This window comes from Hemiscyllium ocellatum, chromosome 9 (assembly GCF_020745735.1).
Source record: "Hemiscyllium ocellatum isolate sHemOce1 chromosome 9, sHemOce1.pat.X.cur, whole genome shotgun sequence".
In the NCBI taxonomy this organism is placed as follows: Eukaryota; Metazoa; Chordata; class Chondrichthyes; order Orectolobiformes; family Hemiscylliidae; genus Hemiscyllium; species Hemiscyllium ocellatum.
In genome coordinates, this window is record NC_083409.1 from 103,106,273 (window position 1) to 103,121,002 (window position 14,730).

The 14,730-nt window shown below is 41.9% G+C and overlaps 1 protein-coding gene across 1 annotated transcript in view; it reads right to left on the reverse strand.

The window, feature by feature from the left end:
• The window catches only part of LOC132818554 (calcium-activated chloride channel regulator 1-like), a 37,197-nt gene that overhangs the window by 1,242 nt on the left and 21,225 nt on the right, over positions 1-14,730 (reverse strand). Inside the window, exons 8-13 of the mRNA XM_060829612.1 lie at positions 14,549-14,726; positions 10,425-10,531; positions 10,106-10,327; positions 9,742-10,012; positions 9,446-9,613; positions 1,835-2,071 (exon numbers count right to left, since the gene is read on the reverse strand). Coding sequence (XP_060685595.1) covers positions 1,835-2,071; positions 9,446-9,613; positions 9,742-10,012; positions 10,106-10,327; positions 10,425-10,531; positions 14,549-14,726 — 1,183 coding nt within the window. The remainder of the gene's footprint in view (positions 1-1,834; positions 2,072-9,445; positions 9,614-9,741; positions 10,013-10,105; positions 10,328-10,424; positions 10,532-14,548; positions 14,727-14,730) is intronic.

The following is a 14,730-nucleotide window of genomic DNA, read 5'->3' on the forward strand; positions in this document are numbered from 1 at the left end:
TTCCCCTCCCGCGAGAGTCTAGAAACCAGAGGTTATTGTCTCAGAATAAAAACACGCCAATTTAAGACTGAGATAAAGAGGATTTTTTTTTCTCTGAGGGTTGGGTGTCTTTGGATCTCCTTGCCACAGAGTGCTCCGGGGTCGGAGTTCTGGTGTCTGTTTAAGGTTTGATCGGGACGGGAATTCAAGGTTATGGGAAAATTGCAGGAAAGTGGAGGTGAGGAATGTTGGATCAGCCATAATTCTATTTAATGGTGTAGCAGGTTTCAGCAGTTGAATGGCCTGCTGCTCCTATTTCTTCATCGTTTCATTATGGTCTCCCATTGAAATGTACATTCAATATTTGAATTACACCTATCCCCATTACAATTCAATTGCCTTGAGTATTCCAGAAAATACCATGGTATTGGTTACTCCTGTAAGTGGACTGAGTGTTTCATGTTCAGGAACATGCCCTTCGCAATATTTGATTGTGCAGTCATGAGGCCTAGGGGAGTAACACAAAGACACCCAAGAAATTGTGAGTCAATGTCATGGTCTCAATTTTCACTCAGTGGGGAATTGGTACATTGGGTAAGAATGGATTATAGGCTGAGCCACAAGCTTATGCTGGTCACCAGAATGTTCCCTGAAAGTGTGGACATTGGAAGGAGCTTGTCTGGGATACCTGATCATCATACACATGACAGCTCATTGTCAAGACTTGCCCATCTTTGACAGTCACAAGGGTAAGGATGCAAGAGCATCCCACTCATGCAGTGATAGAAATGTACAACACAGAAACAGATCCTTCGGTCCAGCTCATCCATGCTGACCAGATATCCCAAATTGATCTAGTCACATTTGCCAGCATTTGGCAGATATCCCTCTAACACTTCCTATTCATATAACCATCCAGGTACCGTTTAAATGTTGTAATTGTACCAACCTCTACCACGTCCTCTGACTGCTCATTCCATACATGCACCAGCATTTCCATGAAAAAGTTGCCCCTGAGGTCCCTTTAAATCTTTCCCCTCGCATCCTAAATTTCAGTCCTCTCGTTCTGGACTCCCTCAACCCAGGGAAAAGACCTTGTCTATTTGTTCAGTAAATCTTTAATGATGACTCAATATCTTCGGCAAAGGTACAATGAGGGGAGGAATTAGCTGGAAAGACAAGATTGAAGTGACTTTCACGTGAGCTGCTGAAAGTCAATACAACTTTGTGGGGAGAGGAACCCAGTGGTTTAGTGGTTAGTGCTGTTCCTTCACAGCAGCAGGAATCTGGGTTTATTCCAGCCTTGGACAGCTGGCTGTCTGGAGTTTGTACATTTTCCCCGTGTCTGCGTGGGTTTCTTCCGGGAGCTACGGTTTCTGCTCACAGTCCAAAGATGTGCAGGTTAGGAGGGTAGACCATTCTGGATTAACCTGTAGTGTACAGGGATGTGCAGGGTAGGTGGATTAGCCATAGTAAATGACTAGTCAGGGTAGGGGGCAGGGGCTGGGTGGAATGTTCTTTAGACGGTCCGGGCAGACTCAATGGGCTGAATGACCTCTAACTGCACTGCAAGGATTCTATGATAACATCTTTTGAAACAAAGATAAGGAAACTTAAAGATTTCAGATTAAAGTACTGTCATTCACTTGTAATATAATGTTTAGAAAATGCTAAATGAGTACAATGCAACAAAAATTTCACAAATTGCAAAAGTCACAGCCTATTCCCAGTTAAACAATGAAACCAAGTGACCAACTGATTGGTGATGTGATGGAGGCAACGAGACTTAAAATGGGCTGAAAACTCAGTCATGGGATCTCTCCCAATGTATGTATTGAAGTATAATTTAAATTACCAGTTCCTTGATCTAAGTCATCCCCTGGAGCTGTCCATTTCAGTTGTATTGCGTCTCCAACAATTGCTGCCCGAAGATCCCTAATTTTACTTGGGGGAAACACGTCAGCTGGAGTTCCGGCAGGAACCTGACTAACAAAACCAGCTCCCGCTGTTTTCACTCTATTGAAGCTTCCCAATTGTATCTGAGAATCGTTACGGTCCACTGGAGGCTTTGGTGGGTTGGGGTGAATTTGACCTGTGAGAAAAGTGAAGAAAGACACATTTCAGAAAGGGGCAAAATATTTGGAAGTTGATTTTTAACATTTAACCTTCAGATGTGATTGTCAGTGCAAAGCCACTACCTGTTGCCCATTCCTAATTGTTCCAGAGAAAGGGATGGCCAGCTGCCTTTCAGAACTGCCCAATCCATGTAATGTAGTTACACCCACAGAACTGTTAAGGTATCAATATCAATGGGCCTTGATGTGAATACTGACAATTTCAGTGTCAGTACCAGAGCAAAATCTCAGCCAATCAGCCTGTCTGCAAGTTTAGAATAATCTGGTGCAGCAGATTCTTATCCTTGAAGAGTCAGATCAAATGAACCCAGCTCAACTTATCTTGTGGAAATAATTGTAATAGATGCAAATATATCAATTGATTTATGTGATTGCAGGATGTGATTAAATAGTGCATTTATTGCACATTGACACTGGAGTGCATTGAGGAAAACTTAACAAACAGCAAAATTCACAACTGATCTTGGAGGAACCTGTGTGGGAGAGCTCACAGCACATGAACAGATGAGTGCACAGCTTTTAATTGTAGATTTACTGTACATCTACATTAGTCAGTATTGAGATCTGTCTCTTTGTTAAGTTTTAAAAACATAAGCCATAAATATTAAGTTAGCCTAGAGTAGTGTTTTTTTTTCTGTAGTTTTTTTCAGTCTGTAGATTGTGAAGGAACAAAGATGGCCTTTAGTAGAGTGATATGCTCTTCCTATTTAGTCAGAGTTTCCATGTTAGTGATGATTATGTCTGCAGGAAATGTCTTTGGTTGTTAATTGTATCAGATTGAATGGATTGGTTGGAGCGATAGTTAGAGGCAATGAGGAATTTACAAGAGCTGAGGGGGTGTGATGGTTGGCAGTTATAGGAAGGGAGAAAAGCTGCAGATACAGTCAGGTGGAGGATTGACTCCAGGAAATATAGGATGGGAAAGCAGGTAGTGCAGGAGTCTTCTGTGACTCACCCCATCTCAAACAAGTATGATATTTTGGAAAATGTCAGGAGTGATAGACTCTCGGGGGAGTGTACCATGAACAGCTAAGTTTCTGATATTGAGACATGCAGTAATGTAATGGGGGATACATTGGGTTCTAAGTGATCGTTTGTGTTAGGGGATTCTCTAGTCAGAGGTGCAGACAGACACTTCGGTGGCCAACAGATTAAAAAAATCAGAATGGTGTGTTGCTTCCCTGGTACCAGATCAAGGATGTTCGAGAGAGAATGCACAATGTTCTCAAAGGGCAGAGGGGCCAGCAGGAGGTCATTGTACACATTGGAACCAACGACATATGAAGGGAAAAGGACAACATTCTAAAGGGAGAATATAGAAAGTTAGGCAAGAATTTAAAAAGGAGGTCCTTGAGATTAGTAATATCTGGATTACTCCCGGTACTATGGGCTAGTGAGGGCAGGAATAGAAGGATAGAGCAGGTGAATGCATGGCTGAGGAGTTGGTGCAGGAGAGAAGAATTCGCATTTTTGGATCATTGGAAACTCGTCTGGAGTAGGAGTGACCTGTCCAAGAAGGATAGATTGCACCTGAATTGGAAGGGGACTACTATACTGGCAAGAAGATTTGCTGGAGCTGCTCGGGAGGATTTAAACGAGTAAGGTGCAGCGGGGAGGGGTGGTAGGACTGAGGGAGATAAGAAAGGGATTAATCTAAGACTGGTACAGTTGGGAAAAGGAGTGAGTAAAACAGACAGGGCAGGCAAGAACAAAGCAGAGAACAAGGTAGGACTGCTAAATTAAACTGCATTTATTTCAATGCAAGGGGCCTAACAGGGAAGGCAGATGAACTCAAGACATGGTTAGGAACATGTTATAATATTTCAGTCCCAATTACAGAAATGTGGCTCAGTGATGAACAGGGCTAGCAGCTTAATGTTTCAGGAAAGAAATGCTACAGGAAGGATAGAAATGGATGCAAGAGTGGAAGAGGAGTGGCCTTTTTGACAAGGGATAGCATTAATATTGTACTTAGGGTAGATATTCTTGGGAACACATCCAGAGAAGTTATTTGGGTGGAACAGAGAAATAAGAAAGGGATGATCACCTTATTGGGATTGTATTATAGACTCCTCAATAGTCAGCAGGAAATTGAGAAACAAACTTGTAAGGAGATCTCAGCTATCTGTAAGAATAATAGGGTAGTTATGGTTGGGGATTTTAACTTTCCAAACATCAACTGGGACTGCCATCGTGTTAAAGGTTTAGGTGGAGACGAATTTGTAAAGTGTGTACAAGACAATTTTCTGATTCAGTATGTGGATGTACCTACTAGAGAAGGTGCAAAACTTGTCCTACTCTTGGAAAATAAGGTAGGGCAGGTGACTGAGGTGTCAGTGGGGGAGCACTTTGGGGCCAACGACCATAATTCTATTTGTTTTAAAATCGTGATGGAAAAGGATAGACCAGATCTAAAAGTTGAAATTCTAAATTAGAGGAAGGCCAATTTTGATGGTTTTAGGCAAGAACTTTCGAAAGCTGACTGGAGGCAGATGTTCGCAGGTAAAGGGATGGCTGGAAAATGGGAAGCCTTCAGAAATGAGATAACAAGAATCCAGAGAAAATATATTCCTGTCAGGGTGAAAGGGAAGGCTGGTAGGTATCGGAAATGCTGGGTGACTAGAGAAGTTGAGGGTTTGGTTAAGAAAAAGAAGGAAGCATATGTCAGGTACAGACAGGATAGATCGAGTGAATCCTTAGAAGAGTATAAAGGAAGTAGGAGTATACTTAAGAGGGAAATCAGGAGGCCAAAACGGGGACATGAAATAGCTTTGGCAAATAGAATTAAGGAGAATCCAAAGGGTTTTTACAAATATATTAAGGACAAAAGGGTAACTAGGGAGAGAATAGGGCCCCTCAAAGATCAGCAAGGCAGCATTTGTGTGAAATCACAGAAAATGGGCAACATTCTAAATGAATATTTTGCATCAGTATTTACTGTGGAAAAGGAAATGGAAGATATAGGCTACAGGAAAATAGATGGTGACATCTTGCAAAATGTCCAGATTACAGAGGAGGAAGTGCTAGATGTCTTGAAACAGTTAAAGGTGGATAAATCCCCAGGACCTGGTCAGGTGTACCCGAGAACTCTGTGGGAAGCTAGAGAAGTGATTGCTGGGCCTCTTGCTGAGATATTTGTATCATCAATAGTCACAGGTGAGGTGCCGGAAGACAGGAGGTTGGCAAACGTGGTGCCATTGTTCAAAAAGTGCGGTAAAGACAAGCCAGGGAACTATAGACCGGTGAACCTGACCTCGGTGGTGGGCTAGTTGTTGAAGAGAATCCTGAGGGACAGGATGTACATGTATTTGGAAAAGCAAGGACTGATTAGGGATAGTCAACATGGCTTTGTGCGTGGGAAATCATGTCTCACAAATTTGATTGTATTTTTTGAAGAAGTTCAAAGAGGATTGATGAGGGCAGAGCAGTAGATGTGATCTATATGGACTTCAGTAAGGCGTTCGACAAGGTTCCCCATGGGAGACTGATTAACAAGGTTAGATCTCATGGAATACAGGGACAACTAGCCATTTGTATACAGAACTGGCTCAAAGGTAGAAGACATAGAGTGATGGTGGAGGGTTGTTTTTCAGACTGGAGGCCTGTGACCAGTGGAGTGCCACAAGGATCGGCGCTGGGCCCTCTACTTTTTGTCATTTACATAAATGATTTGGATGTGAGCATAAGAGGTACAGTTAGTAAGTTTGCAGATGACACCAAAATTGGAGATGCTGTGGACAGCGAAGTGGGTTACCTCAGATTACAACAGGATCAGGACCAGATGGGCCAATCGGCTGCGAAGTGACAGATGGAGTTTAATTCAGATAAATGCGAGGTGCTGCATTTTGGAAAAGCAAATTTTAGCAGGACTTATACACTTAATGGTAAGGTCCTAGGGAGTGTTGCTGAACAAAGAGACCTTGGAGTGCAGGTTCATAGCTCCTTGAAAGAGGAGTCACAGGTAGATAGGATAGTGAAGGTGGTGTTTGGTATGCTTTCCTTTATTGGTCAGAGTATTGAGTACAGGAGTTGGGAGGTCATGTTGCGGCTGTACAGGTCATTGGTTAGGCCACTGTTGGAATATTGCGTGCAATTCTGGTCTCCTTCCTATCAGAAAGATGTTGTGAAACATGAAAGGGTTCAGAAAAGATTTATAAGGATGTTGCCAGGGTTGGAGGATCTGAGCTGCAGGGAGACGCTGAATAGGCTGGGGCTGTTTTCCCTGGAGCATTGGAGGCTGAGGGGTGACTTTATAGAGGTTTACAAAATTATGAGGGCATGGATAGGATAAATAGACAAAGTCTTTTCCCTGGGGTTGGGGAGTCCAGAACTAGAGGGCATAGGTTTAGGGTGAGAGAGGAAAGATATAAAAGAGACCAAAGGGGCAACTTTTTCACGCAGAGGGTGGTACGTGTATGGAATGAGCTGCCAGAGGATGTGGTGGAGGCTGGGATAATTGCAACTTTTAAGATGCATTTGGATGGGTATATGAATAGGAAGGGTTTGGAGGGATATGGACCAGGTGCTGGCAGGTGGGACTAGATTGGGTTGGGATATCTAGTCAGCATGTACGGGTTGGACCGAAGGGTCTGTTTCCATACTGGACACCTCTATGACTTTATGACTTTAACATCCATCCAATTGACAGGAGACCAGAATTGGAGGCAATATTCCAGAAGTGGCCTAAGCAACTTCCTGGACCACCGCAACATGATCTTCCAACTCCTGTACTCAATACTCTGGTCAATAAAGGAAAGCATACCAAACGCCTTCTTCACTATCATATCTACCTGTGATTCTACTTTCAAGCAACTATGACCTGCATCCAAGGTCTCTTCGTTCAGCAACACTCCCTCTGACCTTACCATTAAGTTTATAAGTCCTGCTAAGATTTGCTTTTCTAAAGTGCAGAAGCTCACATTTATCTAAACTGAACTCCATCTTCCACTCTTCAGCCCATTGGCCCATCTGATCAAAATCCTGTTGTACTTTGAGGTAATCTTTTCACTGTCCAATATACCTCCAATTTTGGTGTCATCTGCAAACGTACTAACTATACCTCCAATGTTCACATCTAAATCATTTATATAAATGATGAAAAGTAGTGGACCAAATACCAAACCTTGGTCACAGTCTTCCAGTCTGAAAAGCAACCCTACACAACCATCTTTTGTATTCTACCTTTGAGCCTGTTCTATATTCAAATAGCTAGTTCTCCCTCTCTTCTATGAGATCTAACCTTGCTAACCAGTCCCCCACAGGGAACCTTGTTGAATGCCTTACTTAAGTCCATGTAGATCATGTCCACTGCTCTGCCCTCATCAATCATCTTCGTCACTTCTTTAAAAAACTCAATCAAGTTTGTGAGACATGATTTCCCATGCACAAAGCCATGCTGACTATCCATAATCAGTCCTTGCCTTTATTTCCAGGAATATCCTTCCTCAGCACAGCTGTACTGCTATGTCTTATCAAAAATGCCACTCCCCCTCCTCTCTTGCCTCCCTTTCTATCCTTCCTGTAGCATTTGTATCCTGGAACATTAAGCTGTCAGTCCTGCCCATCCCTGAGCCACGTTTCCGTAACTGCTAAGATATCCCAGTCCCATGTTCCTAGCCATACCCTGAGTTCATCTGCCTTCCCTGTTAGGCCCCTTGCATTGAAATAAATGCAGTTTAACTTATTAGTCCTACCTTGTCCCTGCCTGCCCTGACTGATTGACTCACTTCTGTTCCTCACTATCTCCCTGGGTCCAACCCCCCAACTTACTAGTTTAAATCATCCCAAGTAGTTCTAGCAAATTTCCCTGTCACTATATTAGTCCCCTTCCAATTTTGGTGCAATCTGTCCTTGTACAGGTCACTTCTACCCCAAAAGAGATTCCAATTATCTAAAAATATGAATCTTCCTCCCATACACCAGCTCCTCAGCCATGCATTCATCTGCTCTATCCTCCTATTCCTGCTCTCACTAGTTTGTAGCACTGGGAGTAATCCAGACATTACTACCCTTGAGGACCTTCTTTTTAAATTTCTAGTTCTAGATGTTGTGAAACTTGAAAGGGTTAAGCAAAGATTAGCAAAGATGTTGCCAGGGTTGGAGGGTTTGAGCTACAGAGTGAGGAGGAATATGCTGGGACTGTTTCCCTGGAGCGTCAGAGGCTGAGGGGTGACCTTATAGAGATTTATAAAATCATGAGGGGCATGGCTCAGATAAATCGACAAAGCTTTTCCCTTGGGGTGGGGGAGTCCAGAACTAGAAGGCTTAGGATGAGAGGGGAACGATATAAAAGGGGCCTAAAGGATACCTTTTTCACACAGAGGATGGTGCATGTATGGAATGAGCTGCCAGAGGAAGTGGATGCTGGTACAATTTCAGTATCATGGAGCTGGGATTTGATACATTGAGGGACTGCAAGCTGATATCAGTCAGTGGGTTTAGGGATAATGAGTGAATATGACTTCATGGCTTCATACTTAAGCAGAGCTGTAATTTTTAACTTTATAACTTTGTTTCTTTACTTTTCTATTCTACCTAAGTTCTTGTACTTACATACCTTTACAATTAGCATTAAAATTATGCTTTATTGTCACATGTATTCAAGTTCAAAAGTACAGGATTACAGTGAAACTGGTACCATCTTAGATACAAATCACCTCGGGACAAATCTTAGGTACTAAAATAGATTAGGTAGAAAAATAGTGAAATAAGGAAAAAAGCTAAACATTCTACATTATAGTTCTGCACAGAAATTAGGAAAATGGTGACATTGTATACTTTTTATTGTATTACTGTACCCCTGTCCTTGAGCACACATGACCATAAAACCTAATTCTAATTCTAATTCATACAGGAATGCAGCTTTTGGGCAAATTGAGGTTCAAGATTTCTTTCATTCATTCATTCACAGGATGTGGGTTTCATTGCCTGGGTCAGTATTTTTTGCCCATCCCTACATACTCTTGAGAAGGTAGTACTGATTTCACACAATCAGACATTGCCCTTCTTCCCATCAAGTCTGAACCAACAAAAACTACTCGAAATCTACACGTGTCCATTTTTCACCACTTGGCCCATAACTTTCAGTGTTCAACTGAGTAATTTATTAAAGGTTGTGAGGTTTCCTGCCTGAACTACCCTCCCAAGCAGTGCATTCCACACTCACACCACCCTTTGGAGTTATGGGGTGTATGGGAGGTTGTCTGAGGTAACATTGGAATTGTCTTTGGGTTTGGGACTGATGACATTTCCAAGTACAAATGGTTTAGGGGCTGACACAGCAAAATCCTAATTCAATAACAAGTAGGTACATGTGTCCATCAATACCTTACCGTTTTGTACATATCCTGGGATGTACATGGCATGGCTTTGCTTCCTGGTTGTTAACCTCACTATTCCATCTTTTCCTTGTACAGATACTTTAATGGTGTATCTCCCATTACCAAGAAATTCAGTAAAATACCGAGAGTAAACTCCATCATTTCTAACAGCATCAGCACCTAAAGATAAGAAGACAAATCAATTGCGAAGTGCAGAATCCAGTGTTAACTAACGATAATATTTTACTTTGGTCACAATGAAATATAACCATTTGCTAATTGGCTTCTACAGCAATGGAAGCATTTACCTTCCCCATTGTCCAACAGCTCAAGATTCACAGGCTGACCTCCAGCCCTCTCTACTGTGGCTGTCACGTTGGCTCCAACAACAGGCAGGAAGCCTTGGCTGACCTCTGCAAAAATGATGAGTGGGTTTGGAAAAGATGTTGTGTTTTGATTGAGGTGCGCGTTGACTGTAATAGGCGGAATGTTCTCATCTGCTGCCCGTGATGTTACTGTTATCGTTACAACCTGAGACGTTCCAGCTCCATTTTGTATGCTGTACATCCAGGCTCCTGACTGATAGAAAAACATACCATTGTAATTGAAAAGAAGGAGATCAAAATTAAAGCAAAGAGAAAATTTAAACACACAGTCCAATCAGAACCGTACGTGTGCCAGGCCGGGAATTGGAAGGCGAGCTGTCAACAGGACTGTGTCCATCTCAAAGTTTCCATTTCTGTAAAGCTTTCCATTGGGATCACAGATAAACATTTGTGGTGTGCCGGCCTCCCACGTTATTACAAAGAACGTGTTTTTCCCAACAGATTTATCGATGAAAACTGTACCATTGAACCAGTCATTACTTGTAATGCTCTTTCCAGAACTTTCCAGCTGCAAGAAATCAAAACAGTCACTTTAAAACACCAACATACCTGTTATCAGAAAGCAGCAACAAAAATCAAAGTCATTCTCTGAAGGATAGTCAAACCTGGATTGACTGTTGACTCATGTTCCCATTTCCTGATACTAATCCAGTGAAAGCATCAATTAATCCATTTTCATCCAATTTATCAGTAGCTGCATACTGCAGGCCCCCTGAGAATTGAACATGAGAAATAATAAGATCAATCTAGTGCTCACAACTAATTGGGAAAAAAACTTTGCACAAATTTAAACCACGAAACCTAATCATGAAACTGATGAAAATCAGAATTAAAAGTAAAAGCATCTGCTGACGAAATTATTTAGGGTGATCCTAAGTCTTAGATTATTGGGTGATGTGAATGGGCAAGGTAGCTTGATGGGCAAATGAATAAGAAGGGTTTTGAGGAATATTGTCCAAATGCTGACAAATGGGACTAAATTAATATAGGATATCTGGTCAGAATTGGGCTGAAGGATTTGCTTCCAGGCAGTCTAGCTCTATGATTCGATAACTCAAGAGATATGGGTTCAGTTGACCATTCACCGAGATCGTAGTTAATCATCTACTTGAATGATATATGTCCCTTCACTTTCCTCAGGGATTGTCTCCAGGAATCTATTGGTTTTCATCTTGAACATGCTCAATGATTAAGCTCACACAGCCCTCTGGAGTAGAGAATTTTCAAGTATCATTGATCTTAGACTGAAAAATTCTTCCTCATTTCAGTCTTAAGTGGTCTCCCCTAAATGTAGGATTATGTCACCTGGTTTTAAACTCCCCAACCAGAGAAACACACTTTTTGTAAACACACTGCCATTGCAAAAATTTTGCAAGTTGCAATGAGATCACCCCTTGTTTATGAGACTTGAGGAAACACGGACCCAGTATACTCAATTTCTACTCATTAGACAACCCCACCATCCCAAGGATTAACCCAGTGAACATCCTTTAATATATTGTCATAATAGCAAATATATCCTTCCTTGGAGAAAAAGTAACAAAACTTTACCAAGACTCTGTACAACTTCAATGAAACATGAAGTTGTTTCCTTCTGTATTAAAATCCCCGTGTCATGAAGGTCAACACACCATTGCCCTCCTAATTACTTGCTGCACCTGTATGCTAGCTTTAAATGATTAATCAAAAGGGACACACAGGTCCCTTTGACACCAATACTTCCCAACTTCTCACTGTTTAAGAAATATTCTGTCTTCCTGCTTTTTCTACTGAGGTGAATAGCGACATATTAATTTCAAAATCACACAACACCAGGTTATAGTCCAACAGGTTTATTTGGAAGCACTATCTTTCGGAGCGGCGCTCCTTCATCACTTAGCTGATGAAGGTGCAGTGCTCTGAAGGCTCGTGCTTCCAAATGAACCTGTTGGACAACAACCTGGTGTTGTGTGATTTTTAACTTTGTCCACACCAGTCCAACACTGGTACCTCCACATCATGGCACATTTATTGATGTAGCATACCAACTGCCTTGGATAATAGCCTGTAGAAATCCTCTTGAAGCTCATTTGAGTTAGAGTCATAGAGACATACAGCAGGCAAACAAATCTCTTGGTCCAGCTTGTCCATGCCAACCAGATATCCTAAATTAATCAAGGCCCTTTCGCCAGCATTTGACCCATATCCCTCTAAACTCTTGCTATTCATTAACACATCCTGATGTCTTTTAAATGTGTAATTGTAACAGCCTCAACCACTTCCTCTGGCAGCTCATTCTGTACACACACCAATCTCTGTGTGAAAACGTTACCCTTAGGTCTGGCTCACCTTAAAACATGCCCTCTAGTTTTGAACTCTCCTACCTTGGAGGAAAGACCTTAGCTATTCACCCTATCCTTTCCGCTCATGACTTTATAAACCTCTATAAGGTCACCCCTCAGCTTCCGTTGCTGTAGGAAAAAAAGCCCCAGCCATTCAGCCTCTCCCTTTAGCTCAAACCCTCCAATCCCTTCACAACAGCCTTTCCTAAATCACAGAGACCAGAATTGTACAAGGCATTGCAAAAGTGTCCTAACCGATGTCCTGTGCAGCTGCAACATGACCTCCCAACTCTCATACTCAATGCATTGACCAATAGAGGCAAACATACCAAACATTTTCTTTACCATCCTCTCTACCTGTGACTCCACTTTCAAGGAACTATGAATCTGCGCTCCAAGGTCTCTTTGTTCAGCAACACTCCTCAGGACCTTACCATTAAATGTATAAGTTCTTTCCAAAACGCAGCAACTCTCATTTATCTAAATTAAACTTCCTCTGCCACTCCTTGGCCCATTGGTCCATCTCGGATGTAACCTTCTTCGCTGCCCACTACACCTCCAATGTTGGTGTCATCTGCAAACTTACCAACTATACTCCTGTGTTCACATCCAAACCATTTATATAAATTGAATTATAAAGTCATACAGCTCAGAAACAGACCCTTCGGTCCAATCAGTCCATGCCGAATATAATCCAAACTAAATAGTCCCACCTGTCTGCTCCCCACCTTTTCTATTCATATATCTTTCAAATGTCTTTTAAACGTTCGAATTCTCCATGTATTCACCACTTCCTCAGGAAGTTCATTCCACACACAAACCACCCTCTGTGTAAAAAAATCTGTCTCTCATGTATTTTATTAAATCTCTGTCCTCTCACCTTAAAAATGTTCCCCTCATTTTGAAATTCCCCATCCTAGGAAAAAGACAACTACCACTAACTCTATCTCTACTTTTATTATTTTATAAACTTCTGTCAGGTTGCCTCTCAAGCTCCTACACACCAGTGAAAATAGCCCTAGCATATTCAAACTCTCCCTCATTAAGCCAGTCTGTGAGTAAGCTGAAAAAGCCCATTATTATTACATTTCCCTCTTTACATACATCTCTAAGTTCCAGATTTGCGTCAGGCCCAATTTTACCACTCCAGTTTGGTGGCCTGGACATAAATCCTCCCAATGTTTGCTGCAACTTACTGATTTTCTGCATCTATCAAACTGATTCTACATCTTGATCCTTCTGCCTGAGATCCTCCATTACGAAGATACTGATGTCACCAGCACAGGGACTGATAGTGCAAATGCTCATTTACTGTCTCCACTGTTTTAACCTCCAGTTCAGAGGAGCAAATATTTCCTAAGATTGATGTTATCTTAGCACGATTCCATTTTCCATATTGCACAGTGACTACTGTTAAAGAAGAAAAGCATCTATTTGGCTGCATCTTGGCACACCATGAATTTATGAAAAGCTCTGTAGAAATGGGGTTTATTACTATCTTTCTATTGAGGCCCAGCTTTGGACATTCTGAAGAATATTCACACTGGACTCAAAACGTTAACTCTGTTTCTCTCTCCACAGATGTTATCAGATTTGTTGAGTTTCTCCAGCGGTCTCTGCGTTTGTTTCAGGGACATTGCTGGATTAAGGTCAGGTGCTTTTCATTGAATCTTCACAGAAACCCACAGAAATATACTTTTATCTTAGTAACCAGGCACTCAAAAATACTTAATATTGTCTGTTAAACTAATCCCTGTATTTCATTGAGTACAGGAGTTGGGAGATCATGTTGCGGCTGTACAGGACATTGATTAGGCCACTGTTGAAATATTGCATGCAATTCTGGTCTCCTTCCTATTGGAAAGATGTTGTGAAACTTGAAATGATATAGAAAAGATTTACAAGGATGTTGCCAGGTTGGACGATTTGAACTATAAGGAGAGGCTGAATAGGTTAGGGATGTTTTCCCTGGAGCCTCGGATGCTGAGGGGTGACCTCGTAGACGTTTATAAAATCATGAAGGGCATGGATAAATAGACAAAGTCTTTTCCCTGGGGTGGGGATATCCAGATCTGAAGGGCATAGGTTTAGGTGAGAAGGGAAAGATATAAAAGAAGCCTAAGGGGCAACTTTTTCATGCAGAAGGTGGCACGCATTTGGTGTGAGCTGCCTGAGGAAGTGGTAGAGGCTGGTACAATTGCAACATTTAAAAGGCATCTGGATGGGTATATAAACAGGATGGGTTTGGAGGGATATGTGTTGGGTGCTGGCAGGTGGGACTAGATTGGGTTGGGATATCTAATCGGCATGGATGAGCTGGACCATGCTGTTTATATCTATGACTCTATAACTTTATTTGCTACTGAAGTTTAATTCTTGATCAACAAAACAATGTAAATGTCACATGCCTGTCATTGATGACAACTGTTCCAGCGCTGCGGCTGCATTCGGTCCTAATGCTATCGTGTGGATAACTGCACCACTTTGTTTCACCTCCAAGAAACAACTGCTTATCCCACCGTCCTCCCCATCAGTCAGCAAAACAACTTCATCACCATTAGTAGCACCATCATCACCACCAAGTACCTGT